General features: G+C 42.6%; 1 protein-coding gene and 1 pseudogene across 5 annotated transcripts in view; one reads left to right on the top strand and one right to left on the bottom strand.

Moving 5' to 3' along the window:
- Nucleotides 1-20,425, top strand: part of LOC105713046 (zinc finger protein 223) — a 41,392-nt gene extending 20,967 nt beyond the window's left edge. Inside the window, exons 1-6 of one of the 5 annotated variants that reach the window (XM_012446539.2) lie at nt 5,032-5,320; nt 7,568-7,650; nt 9,688-9,780; nt 12,567-12,693; nt 12,861-12,953; nt 19,033-20,425. In XM_012446539.2, the coding sequence (XP_012301962.2) occupies nt 5,272-5,320; nt 7,568-7,650; nt 9,688-9,780; nt 12,567-12,693; nt 12,861-12,953; nt 19,033-20,246 (1,659 nt within the window). In that variant the 5' untranslated portion in view covers nt 5,032-5,271 and the 3' untranslated portion in view covers nt 20,247-20,425. Of the gene's footprint in view, nt 1-5,031; nt 5,329-5,394; nt 5,650-7,567; nt 7,651-9,687; nt 9,781-12,566; nt 12,694-12,860; nt 12,954-19,032 lie in introns of those variants that run through there. The other 4 variants (XM_012446537.2, XM_012446541.2, XM_012446534.2 and 1 more) reach the window with 4 other exon arrangements.
- Nucleotides 15,250-16,066, bottom strand: LOC105713049 (large ribosomal subunit protein uL30-like; annotated as a pseudogene).
- Nucleotides 20,426-20,649: the final 224 nt, after the last annotated feature.

Below are 20,649 nucleotides of genomic sequence, written 5' to 3'. Positions count from 1 at the left end.
TTAGAAGTGAAATTAAAAAACAATGGGCCAAAATTTATTAGATGAGGTAAAAGCGGTAGTAGGTGGGAAATTTGTGCCTGTAAATGCTTATATTAAAGAAATAAATATCTTAAATTCACAACCTAATTTTATATTCATGAACTCAAAAAGGCAAATAATTTGAACAAGAAAGCTTGCAGGAGGAAAGAAATAATAAAGATTAATGCAATGACAAGTGGAGAATAGAAAAAGAGAAAATCAACCAAACCAAGAGTTGGTTATTCTGAAAGATTAAGAAACTTGGGAAACCTATAGTTAGATTGACTTAAAAACAAAAAAAAGTGTGGACATTACTGCAAATTTTAGGGAAATAAAAATGATTTTAATAGAGCACTGTCAACGATTGTATGCTAACAAATTGTACAACCTAGATTAAATAGACAAATCCCTTAAAATATATACCCTACCAAAAATGAATCATGAAGACAGAAAATCTGAGTAGATCTATAACTAGTAAGGAGATTGAATCAGTAAGCCAGAGCTTCCCAACAAAGAAAGCCCAAGACCAGGTGGCTTCACTGGTTAATTCTTCCGTTTAAAAAAAAAAAGTTTATTTTTTTTAGTAACCCTTATTTTACTTAGTAAGAATTCTTCCAAACATTTAAGGAACATTTAGCACCACAACTACTCAACCTCTTCCCAAAAATGCAAGAGGAGAGAACACTTCCTAGTTCCTTCTCTGAGACCTGGATTACCATGGTACCAAACCAGACAGACATTACATGAAAATATACACCAACATCCCATATGAATACTGATGTAAGACTCTACCATAGGCCGGGCGCGGTGGCTCAAGCCTGTAATCCCAGCACTTTGGGAGGCCGAGGCGGGTGGATCACGAGGTCAAGAGATCGAGACCATCCTGGTCAACATGGTGAAACCCCGTCTCTACTAATACAAAAAATTAGCTGGGCACGGTGGCGCGTGCCTGTAATCCCAGCTACTCAGGAGGCTGAGGCAGGAGAATTGCCTGAACCCAGGAGGCGGAGGTTGCGGTGAGCCGAGATCGCGCCATTGCACTCCAGCCTGGGTATCAAGAGCGAAACTCCGCCTCAAAAAAAAAAAAAAAAAAAAAAAAAAAAGACTCTACCATAAAATACCAGCAAAATTCAGCAGCATATTAAAAGGATTATACTCAATGACCAAACATCTATTCCTGTAATGCAAATGTAATTTATGATTCAACATACAAATATTTATGTATTATGCTGCATGAACAGATTAAAAGATATAAAAATATAATCCACATGATCATGGCAGCAAATGCAGAAAATTCATTTCACAAAATTCAGCACCTTTTCATGATTAAAATATCACGCAAATAATTAAAAAGAAACTATCTCAACACAATAAAGGCTATCTGTGAAGAATTTCAGAGCTTATTTTCATATTCAGTGGTGAAGGACTGAAAGCTTTTCTTCTAATATCAGTAATACAATGAGTTTGCTCCACTTTTCCACATCTAGTCAACATAGTATTGGAAGTTCTAGGCAGAACAATTGGGTAGAAAAGAAATAAACTTGTTAAAATTGGAAACATAAAACTGTGTCTATATGCTGATGACATGCTCTTATAAATTCTACAGAATACACAAGAAAAAAGCCTCTTAGAGCTAACAAAGTCAAAAAGTTACAGGAAAAACACCTATATAGAAAAAGCAGTTGTATTTCTACACAAAAACAAAACAACTTGAAAAGGAAAATACTTCTCTTGGCAATAGTATCAAAAAGAAACAATTACTTAGGAACTGTCTTAACCAAGGAAAAGAGAAACACTTGGACACTGAGCTCTGCAACATCTTACTGAAGGAAATTCAAGGAGGCACAAATAAATGGAGATATATCCATTTTTTTTTTTTTTTTTTTTTTTTTTGAGACGGAGTTTCGCTCCTGTTACCCAGGCTGGAGTGCAATGGCGCGATTTCGGCTCACCGCAACCTCCGCCTCCTGGGTTCAGGCAATTCTCCTGCCTCAGCCTCCTGAGTAGCTGGGATTACAGGCACGCACCACCATGCCCAGCTAATTTTTTGTATTAGTAGAGACGGGGTTTCACCATGTTGACCAGGATGGTCTCGATCTCTTGACCTCGTGATCCACCCACCTCGGCCTCCCAAAGTGCTGGGATTACAGGCTTGAGCCACCGCGCCCGGCCTGATATATCCATTTTTAATGAGTTGAGAGAGAAATTACAAGGCAGTGAATACCACCTAAAATGGTCTGCAGGTTCACTGCAATCCTTAATCACAATGATTTTTTTTTTCAGAAATGGAAAAATCCACCCAAGATTCAATGAAATATCAAGGGATGCTTTCTCCCATGGTCATTATCCTAAACCTTGTCATTTCCTAGAAAATACTCTTCAGTAATAATTTGCAGCATGAGTCTGCAACAACTTTCACCTGTATTGCCACCTGAGTCCCATCAGCATTCTTGCATCAATAATCTTAGTACCTAGCCAATACTTACAATCCACTGAGACTATCACCTTTTTGCTCTCTTAACATCTCATGTCCTCACAACCAGCCAAGTGCATCTCTTGTCAGGTGAGACAGCTCACTCCACTTCTGTCTTACTTCCCAGAATATGTCCCATGAAAATCTCTAGCTAGATGAAGGCAGAGAAAGAGAATATTTGATTTCTTAGGCTTTTTGGAAGAGTGAGGAATGGTAATAGGGGTTTGGACTGTACCCTGCAAGCACCAGTCAATAGGGTGTATCCTGAATGGATAGTGGGTAAAGGACATTTGTTGTGAAGCTCTGTCCAACTCCACTTCAGGAAAGCCTGCCTTTAATCAGAGTGATGTTTTATTAGTATAATGCTGACCTCCATGTTTTTGAATTATTCTCATGCTTTGGAATTAGGGAATTTCTCATTACAAATTATTCTTTAGATACTTTGTGTATAATCATGCTATTGGTTTCTAAGCACCGCCGTCGGGTTATACAGGGCAGTGAGTGAACAGATCTGTGAAGTATTAACTCTGGGCATTGTGGTGAGTGTAATGGTAAAAGTATTTTAAATGTGTTCTGAGGGAAGGGAATATACCAATTCATGATAGGTGAGTGGGGTATTGGTGTAACTGAAAGAAGGTCCAGCTGCTCACCACTTACAGAAAAAAGCCAAAATAACAAAAGGAAGGTGTGATAAAAAGAGTGAATTTTATTATCCGTTGCTAGCAAGGGAGAGAATAACTGGAATCTTTTCCAAAAATTGCCACTTTTCAATTTCTGGAGAGAGGGCCACAGTTTAAGAAGTGGGCTTGGAATGCAGAGAGGTAAGTGAGGTTAAGAGGTACCTGATGGCGTGTCTCAGTCCGGTGGCTTATCTAGAATTACTGTTCCATCTGGTGAAGGGGCCAATGCTATCACAGGCTATATCAGGTTATAAATTAATGGCAGTCAATCTTGCAGTTTATCTGTAGCCAGGAGGTTAAGGCTACCTGATCTGCATTAGTATTCTTCCCCTGAAGCTTCTAAGGAAATATATGAGCAGATAAGTGAGCATAGTGTGAGCTTAACAAGGTTAAGCTCCAGGTTAAAAAAAAAAATGTGCATAGGGCATGGAAGCATAAGGTGGGAAAGGGAAGGAAGTGAAGTTTTAAAGCAGATTCAGAGGCTGTATTTAAATACAAAAGAAAACACATATGTAGTTTATCTCAAAGCTACGTCTTGAGCCTGGGGAGAAGGGGGAAAGAAAAAACGGTTTTTAAAATGTAGTTTGAAGCTAAGGTGCTACCAAGCTTAGGTAACCATACATAGGCTTCAAAATACATTAGGCCAACCAGCTCAACCTTGTTTAAACCTGAGTAATGATTCAAATATCATAAAATGCATCACTTTAAAATGTAACCTTTAGTGGTTTTTAGTATATTTCCAAAGTCTTGCAACTGTCACTACTCTCTAATTTCAAGTCTTTTTAATCAGCCCAGAAAGTAGTCCCCTATCCACTGGCAGTCACTCTCAATCCCCATCCTTCTTCCATCAGCTCCTGGCAACCACTATTCTACTTCCTGTTTCTACAGATTTGCCCGTTCTGAATATTTCATGTAAATGAAATCATACAACAAGAGCTCTCTGCTGTCTCACACCTCTTAGCTTTCATTTCTCTTAATGTATACTTAGGAGTGAAATTGGGTTATAAGCTGTATTAGTCTGTTTTCACACTACTATAAAGTACTACCTGAGACTGGGTAATTTACGAAGAAAAGAGGTTTAATTGACTCACAGTTCCAAGGCTTAACAGGAAGTATGACTGGGAGGCCTCAGGAAACTTAGAATCATGGTGGAAGGTGAAGGAGAAGAAAGCACTAGAACAGAAGAGAGAGTGCAAAGGCGAAGCACCACCACTTCCCAACAACCAGATCTCATGAGAATTCACTCACTATCATGAGAACAGCCAAGCGGGAGTCTGCCCCCATGATTTAATTGCCTCCCACTAGGCTCCTCACCCAACATGTGAAGATTACAATTTGAGATGAGATTTGGGTGGCGACACAGCCAAATCATATCATAATCCCATTTTTTTGGTCAGTCTGTTTTGCCAACATCAGTCTCTTTGGGATGTCCATGCCCTCAGATTCTGCAGTCTTCAATCTGGGAATGGACTGAGAATAGGGCTCCAAACAGGTGATGAAGAATGCTCCCTACAATACGTATTATAACACATAGGATGATGAGTGTGGTGAGACTGCCAATTGCCAGAGAGGAGAGCAGTACCGCTCTTAGATCCAAGCAAATGATGTCCATGCTTTAGGCCCTATGTGTCATGGGCCCATAGTTTTCTGTGCCGCCTTCACATTCTTCTCTGGTATCTGGAACTAATCATGCCTGGCAGTGCTATCCAAGTGAAGTTCCCTGAGCCCTGACCTTGCGGGATTCCTGGTAGTTTAGCTCAGGAAGGCGTTTCCGGTGCATGCTGGGAAATGTAGTCCATTTTGTGGGAAGTGTAGTCCTCAGGCCGGTAGAACACCGGACATTTTGGCTCTGGCAGGAGGACCGGTGAATTCTGGGAACCATACTCCAAACACTCAGCGGTGTTGCCGGCCCTTTGGCTCAGACGAGCGAGTTTGGGGAATTCTGGGAAGTGGATGCAGTCCAGACACGCTGGCGGAGCGGATGCTTCCGGTCTCCGAGCTTGAGGTTCCTACTTTAATGACCCGGGTAGTTTGAGCCATTTCTGCGGCTTGCAGGACATTTTGAACGAGCCCTCTGTGCTTGAGACTTGCAACTGCCCCATGATCGATGATCGTTTCAGGGGAAAAGAGGCCTCGGCGAAGACTGGAGGTTTGGAGGTGGGAGGGCGGGTAGGGTGTTCATTGTTCCAGTCGGCAGGGCGCTCTGGCGTCGGGGGGCGGTGCTCGAGTCCTGGCGGGTGGGATTGGCGGGGCCCTGTGCGCCCTGCTCTGAGCGTTTCCAGGACTTTGACATCGCTCAGTCCGCCTCCGTAGGTGTGCGGCCTCTTTCTCGCAGTGTGACGTGGAATGGTACTTAGTGTGCTTGTACTTCCCATTGCTGGTCTTTAAAATGGTGATTATAGGATCATCCTAATATAATTGTTTTGCGAATTGAAAGAGATAATACAAATGAAAGCCTTAAAGTAGTCCTGTCACTTGGTGAGGGGGGCGATCTCTTGTTTCCTGATATTTTAAAACGTTTGATATCATTTCAAAGCTATAGAAAAATTGCCAAAACAGTATAAGAAATTCTCTATACTCTACCCAAATTTGCCAAGTGTTTACATTCTTCCTGTTTGCTTTGTTGATGACTATCAGCCACATACCACCAGGAACATACCTGTAACCAGAGACAGCTGATTGTAGGTTTCTGCAGCAAGGAAGCCCATATACCAGGGTAATTGTGTAGTATCTTGATAAGAGGCATTTAGGAAGGGCTGGTTATAAGGTTTTACATAGCATGCTAAATAATATTGGATATTATATTAAATAATGTTGTTACTGATTACATATCAGACAGATGTGTTACACGAATACTAGTATTTGTAGGGTACTTATTAGATAAGTGTTGGATAGGATATTACCTAGCATCATGTTATCTAATCTGAAGTTCATATATGAATTTGTTTAATTTTTCATTTGAAGTCCTTATGACTGTCTCCTGCCCCCGCTTCACCTGCAGCCCCATTCAAAGTCCAGTTTATGCATTGTCTTTAGCTGTCACATTTCCATAGATGTTCATTTGGAATTTGATATATTTCACATTTATGTTCAGATTATGCATTGTTGGTGGGGATTCAGCAGAAGTTCTGAGATGCCCTTTTCTTTTCCTTTTTTTTTTTTTTGAGACAGAGTTTCGCTCTTTCACCCAGGCTGGAGTGCAATGGCGCAATGAGATGCCCTTCTCGTTGTAACATAACAAGGTCCAAGTGATGTCCGTTTGTCCCTTCATTGGTGATCTCAGCTTTGTCACTTGACCAAGAAGATGTCTTTCAGATTTGTCCACTCTTATGTTACTTTTTTTTTTTAATTATGAAGTTTCTCATGGGGAAATACATTATTTTTTTTTTTTTTTTTTTTTGAGACGGAGTTTCGCTCTTGATACCCAGGCTGGAGTGCAATGGCGCGATCTCGGCTCACCGCAACCTCCGCCTCCTGGGTTCAGGCAATTCTCCTGCCTCAGCCTCCTGAGTAGCTGGGATTACAGGCACGCGCCACCGTGCCCAGCTAATTTTTTTTGTATTAGTAGAGACGGGGTTTCACCATGTTGACCAGGATGGTCTCGATCTCTTGACCTCGTGATCCACCCGCCTCGGCCTCCCAAAGTGCTGGGATTACAGGCTTGAGCCACCGCGCCCGGCCGGAAATACATTATTAGTGGGCATTTTCTTGTAAAGGAGAGCTTCCATTTCTCCTCTGTTGGTTCATACATTTGTTCAACTATAGATATTACCAATATGGACTCAGAATCCAGTTTTATTGATTTTAATGATATGTGCATTAACTTTTTTTTTTTTTTTTTTTATCAACTCCAGCTTTTAGTTATCGCAGCATTTACCCATTTCAGGTGTACAATTCAGTAGTCTTTAGGAACTTCGAAGTGGAGAAATCATCATCATAATTCAGTTGAGATCATTTCCATCCCCCAGTTGGATTCCTCGTGGCTATTTATGTTAAACCTCATTCTCACCTCAAATTTAGAGCAACTATTAACCTACTTTCTTTATATGTTTGTCTACTCCAGGCATTTCATATAAAAGGAATCATAGGGTCTGTGGGTTCTTGTGACTTGCTTCTTTAACTTACTGTAATGTTTCAAGGTTCATGGGTGTTGTAGCATGGGTCAGTATTTCATTCCTTTATGTTTCCAAGTAAGAGTCCATTGTATGAATATGCCACAATTTTTCTATCCATTTACCCGTAGGAGAGCTTCTTGGTTGTGTGCAGTTTGGGGTTAGTATGAATAATGCTCTGTGAGCGTTCATGTGCTACTTGACAATATGAGTCCTTCTTGGTGGGTGGCATCCCCGAGCACGCTTTCGTGTCTCTTATTTCTGTCTTCCATGGGACTTTCCAGGCACAATTCTGCTTTCTCTCGAACCGCATCATTCAGGACTCTGCAAATTCCCTGAAGTAGGAGGAAAAATGACCACGTCCAAGGTGAGTAGGGTTTGCCTCTTTCACAGTTAAAATTCCATCTCAGCCGGGCGCGGTGGCTCACGCCTGTAATCCCAGCACTTTGGGAGGCCGAGGCGGGTGGATCATGAGGTCAAGAGATCGAGACCATCCTGGTCAACATGGTGAAACCCCGTTTCTACTAAAAATACAAAAAATTAGCTGGGCATGGTGGCGCGCGCCTGTAGTCCCAGCTACTCAGGAGGCTGAGGCAGGAGAATTGCCTGAACCCGGGAGGCAGAGGTTGCGGTGAGCCGAGATCGCGCCATTGCACTCCAGCCTGGGTAACGAGCAAAACTCTGTCTCAAAAAAAAAAAAAAAAAAAAAAAAAAAAAAAAAAAAAATTCCATCTCACTGCTCAGATTGTCATTTTTCTCTCCCTGGGAGTACTCGAGAACAAGAGGACATTGAGGATCTCATGTCCTCTGGCTGATTTTTGTATTATTAGTAGAGATGAGGTTTCATCATATTGGCCAGGCTGGTCTCAAACTTCTGACCTCAAGTAATCTACCTACCTCGGCCTCCCAAAGAGCTGGGATTACAGGTGTGAGCCACCGTGCCTGGCCAGAAAGCCTTCATTTAAAATGTGTAATACTGAAGATTGGCCAGTCACTTGTGTACTGTCACTCATTTACTTCTCAGAGCAGCAGAATAAAGAGGTTTCTGGTCTATTCTTCTTCTAAACTCATGAGATATGAGAAACCTACTCAAAATCATAGAGGCAATCAAGGATCAGAAATGCTAGCCGTTCTTCTCAAGCTAAAGAGAGAGGCGAGAAGAAGAAAGAATTCTCCATTGAGGGCCCTGTGCCCTGTTGTGTGGGTGTCTGGAGTTCTTTCTTGAGTGATGAAATCCACAGGCTGCTGCTCTGCTCCTCCCTGTCCTGCGTTGGTGTGACCTCTTCCTTTCCAGACCTGGCGCCTACTCAGGTGTACCCATTGCTCCAAGTACCCAAGGACAGTGATTACCACAGCTGTTCTTAAAAATCTTTAAATTCCTCCTTATGGCACAAGATGCCTCACACACTGTTACCAGAAAAAAATGACAACCTGGGGCAAAAATATTTACCCCTTGGATAGTTAAGGAAGAATAAGAAGCTTCTACAGGATAAAGAAAAAAGTTCAAACAGATTGGAACAAAGAAGACTAAACGGCAATTGTAAAAGAAGAAACAGAGATGGCCAATAACCTTGAAAAGTGATGACATTCATTTATAATAATAAGTGAGAATAGTAGAGTGAATTGTTCTTCCTAATCAGATTACCAAAACCATGGGAATGTTTATAACCTGCTCTTGGCCATCATAAGGAGAGTTAGGATATTTGTATTCTGTTGAAAGATTGAAGAGGTAGGGAAAAAAGTGAGAAGAAAGTGTTCAATTCTATGATTATAATATTAAATGTACTTATTTTACACATTTTAATTTTCATATGAAATTATTTTAAATGATAGAGGAGAGTCAGATGTTCTTACATCTTGCTACTTACTATATCATCTTTGTAAGATTGATAATGGGAAGTAGATAAAATTAAATTTTAATTATTTGGTGTAGCTAAAAATAGATAATCAGTTCCCTGGAATACTATGCAGCCATGAAATAGATGATGGTAATAACAGTAATAAGTAATACCAGCTAATGTTCATTAAACACTTAGTGTGTGCCATAGACTCTTCAAAATATTGTGTATTTCCTTGTTTAATTCTTGAAAAAACTCTGTCATGTAAGAACCATTATTCAGAGAGGGAACAAGACTTGTAGGCAAACGTTCCGAGGTCACATGGTTAGAAGTGGGCAGACTCTTAGGATGTGCACTGAGGCATTCTGGCTTCTGGTCAGGACACTAAATGCTGCAGTTGGCACATATGGTTTGTGCCTTGTGAATACAGAAGACACTACATAGCTGTCTGACACAGAGTACCCTGAAGCAGGTTCACTGTGCACTGATTACCAACTCATGTGAGTCCTGTGGGACAGAACACACTCACGTGCAACAGATTACATGAAGCAAATTTATTATTACAGGTTGGCAGCAAGGGAGTCCAGAATCCTAGGGTCCACTGTGAGCCGGCCATCCAGGGCTCAGGAAAGCTATGTGGAGCAGATGGAATCTTGACTGTATGTACCCCACTTGCACCAGAGCTAAGGCACCCCAGAAGGTAACCTGCCCCGTGTATATACTTCAGGGTGCCGTGACTCATGGAAAAAACTTGAAGGACATCCCGCTTCCAGGGGAGAGAGAAACAAAGCCCGGGCTGTCAAAGGCAGTTCCTCCCATAATATTGCATTCCCAGAATAATCTACAGTTGTTCTTTAGAACTACAAGCAAGAAAGGGGAGAGAACTGGGTGGAGTCTGCACCCCAACTGTCCTGCAGTCCATCCCTCACCCAGATATCCCCTTAGCAAACTACTTCATTTCATATGCCCATCAACCTCCTTAGATCTGGAGGTGCTGATCGATCTTGTTAGATCAGTGTAACACCTTGACCGACACAGTCTCAGTCGACTTCATAGAATTATAGCTGGAATACATTCAGTGGCCCCCAGAGGAGCATGATTACAAGCAGCACAGCCAGACCTTCTTGAAGCCGTGATCCTGCCTGGGTCCCTGAGACCCATAAGAAGCTGCTAAAGATATCAAAGAAGGGCCGGGCGCGGTGGCTCACGCCTGTAATCCCAGCACTTTGGGAGGCCGAGGCAGGTGGATCACAAGGCACAAGGTCAAAAGATTGAGACCATCCTGGTCACCATGGTGAAACCCCGTCTCTACTAAAAATACAAAAAATTAGCTGGGCACAGTGGCGCGTGCCTGTAATCCCAGCTACTCAGGAGGCTGAGGCAGGAGAATTGCCTGAACCCAGGAGGCGGAGGTTGCGGTGAGCTGAGATCGCGCCATTGCACTCCAGCCTGGGTAACAAGAGCGAAACTCCGTCTCAAAAAAAAAAAAAAGATATCAAAGAAGAATCATTCAGGTGGCCCCCAGTGTCTGAAGTTAGTAGGCCTGCTTCTGGGTTGCCTCTCATTGTGTTTTTATAATAGCTGTTTATCCAGAGAAGGCCGGAGATGTTGACAGTCACAGGCAGTCACAGATCCACTACTCCCGGTAGGGCTAAAAGCATGAAACATTTGTGTTTTTTCAACCTTCCCAAGGGAGTGAAGGGATGTTGCTGGGCTCCCAAGGCAGTGGTCATAGAGGAAGCAGTATTGGCCATTGTCTGTAACAGGTGTCTCATCATTTTTCATGGGAATTGACTCGTAGGAGTAGGATGTAAACCTGGAGCTAGCTACACCCCCAGGCAGGTCCCCCAGTCAGCCTGGGGCACAGCTTTCGCCTTCTCGTCCAGTGGTACATGTCGCTCCCGAGGTGACATCTATGGGTACCCCCAGCAGGCCCAGTGTTTAGGATCTAACAGTCTGCCAGCTTTCCAGGCATGACATCGCCCACCCTGTATTTGGGTCACCCTGCAGACCAGCCACAGAGAAAGCCATAAGGTTCAGGTGCACACAGCACCCTTTCCCTTGTTTGGCTGTTCTGTGACCCATTCGTGGGAATGGGTACATTATCTTTTGCCAGCGAGATCTCATTTTTGGCATGGTTGCATAAGCTCAGTTCCTCCGTATGGTGTTCATGCAGCCCTTACAGAGAGGAGTATCACTCGTCTAGTCCTGTTTTTCATTATGTGAAACATTTCTCATCCCGGTAGTCAAAGGAACATCGTGCGAGAAAGCACAGTCCATTGTTGCTTTGTTGAGGTTGTGTGATTCTGCTGCCTTGCACCAGTTACCACAGGGCCCTCCAGCTCTCTCTCATGTGGCAGGTGCCAGGTCCTGACTTGACAAGCCAGGGCTTTGGAGCTGTTGGTGTGCACTGTGGCATGAGGGATACTGGCGTGGTTTACTGTGGTTAGGACAAGAGGGTCACTGTGGTTGCTGACTGAACAAATCCAGGGTAGCAGATGGAACACTTAGCTAGGTGACATGAGGTGTCTGCAGCTTGAGATAACTTAAGGAATGTGCTCTGCTTCCAGGCCTCTGCTGCCACATCCTTGGGGAAACAGCAGATTGGTAGCTGTTGTAGGGGGTGGGCTGAGGTGGTGCAGCGACCCAGTCTGTCTGTCCCTGTTCTGAGACTGCTACTACTGCAGACATCCATTCTTCTGGTTGTTTGGCCCAGACCTTCCTGCATCGTTGTTCGGTCAGGAAGGGAGGTCATGTTCTGTATGAAAAGATATTCCTGCTAGTTCCAACTACCCACATGGAAGGATCAGGTGTCCCCAGCACCACCAAAGGGCTCTGGCACCCCCTACGGTATTCCATTGTCTCATTCTTCACCACTGTGGGATCCCATAGAAGTCAGGGGATGTTCAGGGAAGCATCTCCTCCAGATTACAGTCAGGAGGACCTTTGTCAGTTACCGCAGTGATCTGAGCCACAAACTACCAACAGAATGTGTACTGTAAAGGGGAGAAGGAAAAGTAATTATTGGGAGTACTGAAATTGGGGTTTCACAGGCACAGCCTCATCAGCCAGCTGCCAGGTAAGGCAGATACTGACTGAATTCCTCACTGTTGCTGGGACAATTATCAAGGTTCATTGAAATCTATATACGTGTCACCCAGGATGCAGCATTTAGACTTCTAGGGGGCTACATACAAGTACACTCAATGAGTGCGCTAATAAGAACACAAGACTTCTTCATCTTTGGACTTCTGATGACGCTTGGGACAATCAAGGTGTATCATTGTCAGGACACAGGCCAGAATGAATGGAAATTCTCTAAGTTGTCCTACGTCTCTGAAGATCCAGAAAAACTTTCAGTTTTCCCCCTTGGCCTGCTCAGTGTTGTTTCTCTCCCAGTAACCATTGGTCATGACATTGAGGTTGCATATGTTTGATGCTGTAGGAGGCAGTGACCTTCAAGGATGTGGCTGTGGTCTTCACTGAGGAGGAGCTGGGGCTGCTGGACTCTGCCCAGAGGAGGCTGTACCGAGACGTGATGCTGGAGAACTTGAGGAACCTGCTCTCAGTGGGTAAGGACAGGCATTTTCTATAAGGGAATGTCAGGCCCCAGGAGTGGCTTTGTATCCTAGGGTGTTCCAGTTTGAGAGTGCAGTGGGAACCTAAATTTCCAGTAAATGTTACCCCGCTATTACCTAGAATATGTTGGGATTAAGCACCTGACTTTGCCTGTTCACAGGGCATCTACCATTTAACCGAGATACTTTCCACTTTCTAAGGGAGGAAAAGTTTTGGATGATGGATATAGCAACCCAAAGAGAAGGGAATTCGGGTAGGAAACAAGCAACTGTGTGTTTTTGTTTGTGACTTCCGTCTGTTTTACTTCTGTGCATGTCCAACTCCGTTACCTTGTTCTCCATGGCAAACATCTTTCCTGGATTGTTGTAACCTCCTTCCAGCTGGTGGCCCTGCTTCGTGCCTTCCCACCCTGACATCTGTTCTCCTCATGGTGGCTAAAGTGATCCTTAGGACATGGAAGTCAGATTGCCATTCCTCAGCTTAAGAGCCTTTCTGGCTTCTTAGTTTTTATAAAAGTTACAACTTCTTTAAGTGGATGTCAGAAACCCCTGTGGTCTCCTCTTCACTCTTCACTGCCTCGTGACTACGCCTCTCATACTCTCCCTCTTTCTCCATCTTTCTGGCCACATTGTAATCCCTCTTGTTTCTCCATCCTGCCAAGGACACCGTATCACCTGTTCCTGGTACCCAATGACCACAAATTTAGTCAATTAAACAAGAAGCATTTATTGTTTCTCTGTTCTCTAGGCTTGAAGTCTGACACATCTCACTGGGCAAAAATCAAGCTGTCTTAGGGCTTTGTTCCTTTCTGGCTGTTCTTGGGAAGAAGACTTCACTTTGTTTTACCAGTCCGTAGACACTGTCCACACTCCTTGGCTCTAGTTTCCATTCCTCCATCTTTGAAGGCAGCTGTAGTGCATCCTTGACCGTCTGTCATAGTCACGCTCCCTCTGCCACTCTTCTTATGCCTCCGTCTTCCACTTTCCTTGTGATTGTATTCAACTCTTGGATGATCCAAGTTGACTTTCCTACTTTCTGCTTAGCTGACTAGTGGACCTCAATGATATCTGCAGCCTTAATCTGCCTTGCTGTGTAATGTATCAGGTTCATGGGTCCTGAAGATTGGATGTGGACATCTTTCAGGAATCATTATTTCCCTACTATAGAAGATTCTGCCTCAGAGCCCTCACTTGCTTTTCTCTCTGTTTCGAATCCTCTGTCCCCACAAAACTTACTGACCCCTTCCGTTAGTTTATGCAGGTCTCAGCTGAGTTTTAATATCATGGGAGAGGTCATCTTCAAGCACCCTGTTGAAAATACCATCTTATCTTATTTGGCCTGCATGTATTGTATGTCGTATGCTTTTGTTTACTGGTAGATCACCTCTTCCCTTTCAAATATAATCTCTATAGGTGTTTGTTTGTTTATGACTGCATCTTCAGTTCCTAGAATAGTCCTGGTACATGGAAGGATCTGTATATATTTGTCTGTTGGAAGCCATAGGGATTTGATGTCAGGACCCCACATGGATACCGAAAGCCAGAGATGCTCAAGTTTATATATGTGAAGTATTTGCCTAGAACCTACGTACATCCTCCCATATACTTTAAATCGTGTCTGGACAGTTATAACACCAAACACAATGCCTACCTCTCACTTAGTTCACAAGGAATCAACATAGGACTCAGCATGTCAGAAATTCCAGTTTTGCTATTTGGAACTGGATTTTTTTCCCCAAATAATTTGTTATGCATTGTTGGTTGAATCCATGGATACCAAACCCATTGATACGGAGGGCTCATTGTATATTGCGGAACAGTTGTTTTTGTCTGCAGATGGCTGCTTATCCATTTTCAGGTTTTTTCTTAGGTTTCCTTGACATGATTGGTTTTTTTGTTTTGTTCTGTTTTGTTTTTTGTTTTTAAAAGAACCTTTACTTTTAAAAAGTTAAGTACATTAGAGGAAACTGAAAAACACAAGAAGCAAAGAGCAAAGTCACAATCACAAGCAGTTTATAGTTTGACACGTTCTTCTAGGTCCTGTGTGTCTGCAGGCACAACATCCAATTTTATGGGACTGAGATTGTGTAGTGTGTATAGCGTGTACCATGATTTTTCACACAGACATGATTGGTTTTATGTGTGTGCAGTTGACCCATGTCCTGTGGAAACTTCCAAGCATAGCATTTTGTTTTTCATGACCACACTGAGTAAATATGCCTTCCCTGGGACCTACCCTGGAGCTTTCCATAGGGAGCATATTTATATCTGGGAAAAAAGTCTTTTTGAATGAGGATTTCCAGCTAGCTTTCCTTTGAGAGATTTACCCATCTGCAGCCCATTTGCTTCTCCAAAGTCTGCATGCACTTCACTGCACCCAGTTTCCTCCTTCCTTCCCTTAGAGGGGAAGAATGAGGATGAGAAGACACAAGTTACAGAGCTGAATGTTGACTCTGTTTCTGGTCGTCTTTCTTCAGAAATGTGTGTATTTCCCTCACCTTTGCTTTATACAAATTTAGTTGTCAAAAAGTTAAAGGACACAGATTTTTTTTTTTTTTCAATTGAGAGTAGGTACTGTTTATTAACTGACCAGCTTAGAAAAATAATCATGGGAGACACCTTAGTTCATTCTTCTAATAAGCCTGTTGATCTGATCCTCCCTGTTGCCTGCATCTCCACCTTCTACAAAATGGGTGGTCCTTTTCTTCATTCCGCCCCGTGGAGAAGATAATTTAAAGGGCCACAGGAAGTTATTTGCTTCTTTGAAGCGTTTTCCAACAGTATAGATCTCATGAATCAGATCCTCCATGCAGATGATGCCATATTTTCCAAGAGATCGAGCAATCAGAGCGTTATCTGTCAAAGCAATTCGCTTCTTTTTGATTTTGCCATAACCACGTTTGTAGATTAGTTCATTTACCGACTTCAGATTTGGGTACCCCCATGCAATATATGGCTCTACAATCCTCGGCATGTTAATTGAAGCCTTGTTGAGCTTCACAAAAGTTCCATTGAAGACTTGACAAAGGCGAAGAAGCTGCAACACCTTTCGGACCTTTGGGCTCACACCATTGATACCTCTGATCCTGATGACAAACGCCAGTTTGGGTTCTGCAGGTACATAGAAGTTGCCAGCTTTCCTTGCCATACTCGCCATTCGAATTTCAGTTCTGTACATCTGCCTATATTCCTTGTGATAATGCTTCACTTTTTCATAGATAAGCTTCCTCCTTGCCTTTCGAAGCATCTTTTGGGCAAACTTCTTTCTCAGGCGCTTGATCTTCAGCTCTGCGAAATTCCTTCACTTTTTCTTAAGGGTTTCCGGCACAGCAGGAACCACCTTCTTCTTCTCTTGTACACCCTCCATGGTTCCAGCTGGAAAAAAGAGCAGGACACAGATTTTACAGACTTTTTCTTTATTTTTATAGATATAATGCTATATTTTGAACTGGTAAGCTTCATGACCTGGAAGGAATTGGGGAATTACTTTCTCAAAATAGAAACATCCTGAGAGACCTTCCCTTATCCTGAAAGACCTCTTATTTATGAGTCATAGTGTATTAAATATATCCATTTACAGATGAGACCAGATTGTTCCCTTGACTGTCTTTGTGGGTGGGAACTGGAGGGTTTGTTTCACTCAGCCCACTCCTTGCGGGGAGGCAGTGTGCAAGCGAGCGAGTGTGGGAACTGGAGCAAATGAATGCTGGAATTGGCTGGTTGCTCCTGTCTGGTGGGAGCAGGCTCTGTGCGGGCCCACAGCAGCGTCCAAGCATGTTACACAACCAGTACTCTTTCCGCTCTGCTGTCTGGGGAAGTGCCAACCAGCTCAGTGGAGCATCAGGGTAGCAGCCCCTGCCCTCTTGGCACCTGGGTTCTTGTCCCACATCCAGGAAGAATCAGGTCACACCAACTGTGTGAAAGGTGATGAATGCAGAAGACTTTATTGAGTGGTGGTTGGCTCTTAGCAGAAAAGGAGGCTAGAAAGGGGATGGGAAAGTGATCTGTTCTTGAAGCCCGGCCATCTCTAGCCGAGCCCCCTCTGAAGCCACACCATCTGAGTTTAGCCACATCCATCCATAGTTTCTGACACTCAGTTGCTTCTCTGCTCGCCGCTCAGCCACTTGTACCCTCGCCGCTCAGCTGCTTGTGTTGCTCTGCCAGCAGAAATCTTTTATGGGCACAGGATAGTGGCAGGGCAGGCCAAAAAAAAGCAACATTTGGGCAGAAAAATGGGGTCATCTGTTTTCATTTAGGGCCAAGGTTCCAGGGTGAGGTTTGGCCGGGAGCCCAGCCCTTCTGTATCACCACTGTATACCAATAGGTACCCACCCAGTTACCTATTAATATTTTCCAAGATTCAACCTTTGGAACTTAATTCTCCATCAGAAAAATTTACCTAATTCAAGACTTGGTAATATTCTGACAAAGTTTTGAACATTTTATGAGCATGAACCGTAGTAAGAAACACCTTTTTAGTTTTCACCTGGACAATTTTCATGCGTGTAGATGTATATGAGTGACTTTAGCTGACATTTCATGTAACAACACCTTTCCTGCTTGAGTCCATGCTGTGATAATTTTTATTCTGGTTCCTTTTTGTAAATGTCTATCACAGGTTTAACTTTATTTCAGCTCACTGATTTGTAGTCTTGAATATAAAAGTTATAAAGGCCTATTTACATCATAGGCATCATAGGCTTTCTTTTCATTCCAAGTGATTCTTCACATCTTTGATTGTTTGATCAGGAGCATCCCCTTTTGTGAAGCCCTGAAAGGACAGCCTTTCAGATTCCCCTCAGAACTGCAGTTGTCCCCTGTACTCTTTCAGATAACCAAATTACTGTCCATATCAAAACAGAAAAATAAGATTAAGTATTTTATATATGTTATGCAAAATTCTTGTACAGAAATACTTTCAATTTGTAGATATAAACACTCTAAGGTGTTTGATGTTTAGTATCATCAGGGGTTAAGCTAAAAAGTTTAGTGGGACATTTTAGAGGACTGCTTTCATTTCACTCCAAGTGCAAATTCAGGAGTTTCTCAAAACTATCTTCACATTCAATAATTTCCTAGAAAGACTCTCAGAACTCACTGGATGCATTTATTCTCACAGTTACTGATTTTTTACAGGGAAAAGATGCATATTATAGTCAACCAAGGAAGAAAACAAAGAAGACAGAGTCCAGTGAAGTACCAAATGTGGATCTCCTATTGTTTTCTCCCAGTAGAGTGGGGCACGTCACATACCCAAGATTAGCATATGACTTAGACACAGGGAACTACCAATCAGGGAAACTTAACTGAGTGCTGGGATCCAGAGTGATTACTGGGGCTCCGTTACATAGCCTTAATTGGTTGGTTGATTCCCGTGTGGTTATTTAGTCTCTTGGTCCATTGCTTCCCTGTGACCTAAAGCCCCTCATTAAATTACCTTGTTATTTTTCCTGACATAGGGAATACCACCTGCCATTTCCCATCCCTCAGAGCTGTGGCTAGTCACAACCCTAAATTACATTGTTTCACTATCAAGGAAGTTTAACTTCTTTATAAGGATATACGATATACAGGCAAATATACAAAGTATTTATTGTTATTGCTTTCCCTTACAATTCCTCTTGAGTCATATTTCATTATGTACATAATAGTAATTTATCATGTAAGACTTCAGACTGAGTTGGAAAATTTTAAAAATAGTAGCAGGTTAAATGTGTATGTCATATTAATTTTTCATTAAAATTTTTATTTCTTTCTACTGAAGTGTGGCCAGGTGTATTCCACTTGCTATGGATCTAAAAAAAAAAAAATTTATTTCTATCAAGGATTTTATATTTGAGACATGGTACAGTATGGTTTTTTCTTCGTTTTTTTTTTTTTTTGAGACAGAGTCTCGCTCTGTCACCCAGGCTGGAGTCAGTGGCATGATCTTGGCTCACTGAAACCTGTGCCTCCTGGGTTCAAGTGATTCTCCTACCTCAGCCTCCCAGGTAGCTGGAATTACAGGTGTATACCACACCACACCTGGCTGATTTTTGTATTTTTGGTAGAGACAGGGTTTCACCATGCTGCTCAGGCTGGTCTTGAACTCCTGATCTCAAGTTATCTGCCTGCCTCAGCTTCCCAAAGTGCTGGGATTATGGGTGTGAGCCAGCGCGCCCAGCCACATGGTATGGTTTTAGATTGCTCTCATGCAAACCAGAAACCAGGGTGTGCTTGGAAAACACAAACTGAATGTTCATTGAAGTTTCATACCATGTCCTAAGTGTGAACTCTTAAAAATGCTGAACAGGACATCACTTGTCCTGATCTCTTAATTTTGTATTCTGATAGGTGGCAAGATCCAACTTGAAATGAAGACTGTTCCAGAAGCAGGACCACATGAAGGGTGGTCCTGGCAGCAGATCTGGGAAGAAATTGCAAGTAACTTAACCAGGCCTCAAAACTCTACCATAAATAGCTCTCAGTTCTCTGAACAGAGTGATGCCCATTCCCAGGATGAGGAAGAACTAGCTATAATGCACACAGGACAGAAACCTTCCGATCGTGGGAAGTGTAAACAGTCCTTCAGTGGTGTTTCCATCTTTGATCTTTCTCAGCAAATATACTCAGCAGAGAAGTCTCATTCCTGTGATGAGTGTGGAAAAAGATTCTGTTACATCTCAGCACTTCATATTCATCAGAGAGTCCACCTGGGAGAGAAACTCTTTGAGTGTGACTTGTGTGGTAAGGAATTCAGTCAGAGTTTACATCTGCAAACTCATCAGAGAGTGCACATTGGAGAGAAACCTTTCAAATGTGAACAGTGTGGGAGAGGCTTCAGATGTAGATCAGCACTTACAGTTCATTGCAAATTACACATGGGAGAGAAACATTATAATTGTGAGGCATGTGGGAGGGCCTTCATTCACGATTTCCAGCTTCAAAAACATCAGAGAATTCACACAGGGGAGAAGCCATTCAAATGTGAGATATGTAGTATGAGCTTCCGTCTTAGGTCAAGTCTTAATAGGCATTGTGTGGTCCACACAGGAAAGAAACCAAACGACACTGGGGAATATGGAAAAGGCTTCATTGGTGGGCTAGATTTGTGTAAGCATCAGACGATCCACACAGGAGAGAAACCATATAATTGTAAAGAATGTGGGAAGAGCTTCAGACGATCCTCATATCTTTTGATCCATCAGCGAGTCCACACTGGAGAAAAGCCATACAAATGTGACAGGTGTGGGAAGGGCTACATTACTAAGTCAGGTCTTGACTTGCACCATAGAGCCCACACAGGAGAGAGACCTTATAACTGTGATGACTGTGGGAAGAGCTTTAGACAGGCCTCAAGTATTTTGAATCATAAGAGACTCCACTGTCGGAAAAAACCATTCAAATGTGAAGACTGTGGAAAGAGGCTTGTACACAGGACATACCATAAAGACCAACAAAGAGACCGCAGTGGAGAAAACCCATCCAAATGTGAGGACTGTGGGAAGCGCTACAAGAGGCGTTTGAATCTGGATATAATTTTATCATTATTTTTAAATGACACGTAAGTGTTGTACATATTTATGTGGTACGGTGTGATATTTGAATACATATATATGATATATAATGATCAAATCAGTGTAACTAGCATATTTATCACCTCAAAGAATTATCTGTTCTTTGTGTTGGGAAAATTCAAAGTTCGTTGTTCTAGCAATTTGAAAATAAATGTTGTTGATCATAGTCACCTTTAGTGCTGCAGAACAGTAGAACTTCTTCCTCGTATCTACCTGTACTTCTGTAGCCATTAGCCAACCTTTGGCCATCCCACTGTCTCCTACCCTTCCCCGCCTCTAGAGCCACTGTTCTCACTACTCCTATGAAATCAGCTTTTTTAGCTTCCACATGTGAGTGAGGACAGTTGGTATTTATCTTTCTTTGCTTGGCTTATATTAAACATAATGTCCTCCA

This window comes from Aotus nancymaae, unplaced genomic scaffold, assembly GCF_030222135.1.
Source record: "Aotus nancymaae isolate 86718 unplaced genomic scaffold, 86718_ANA_hifiasm-v0.15.2.pri h1tg000028l, whole genome shotgun sequence".
Taxonomy (NCBI): domain Eukaryota; kingdom Metazoa; phylum Chordata; class Mammalia; order Primates; family Aotidae; genus Aotus; species Aotus nancymaae.
This window is presented reverse-complemented; position numbering and strand designations above follow the sequence as displayed.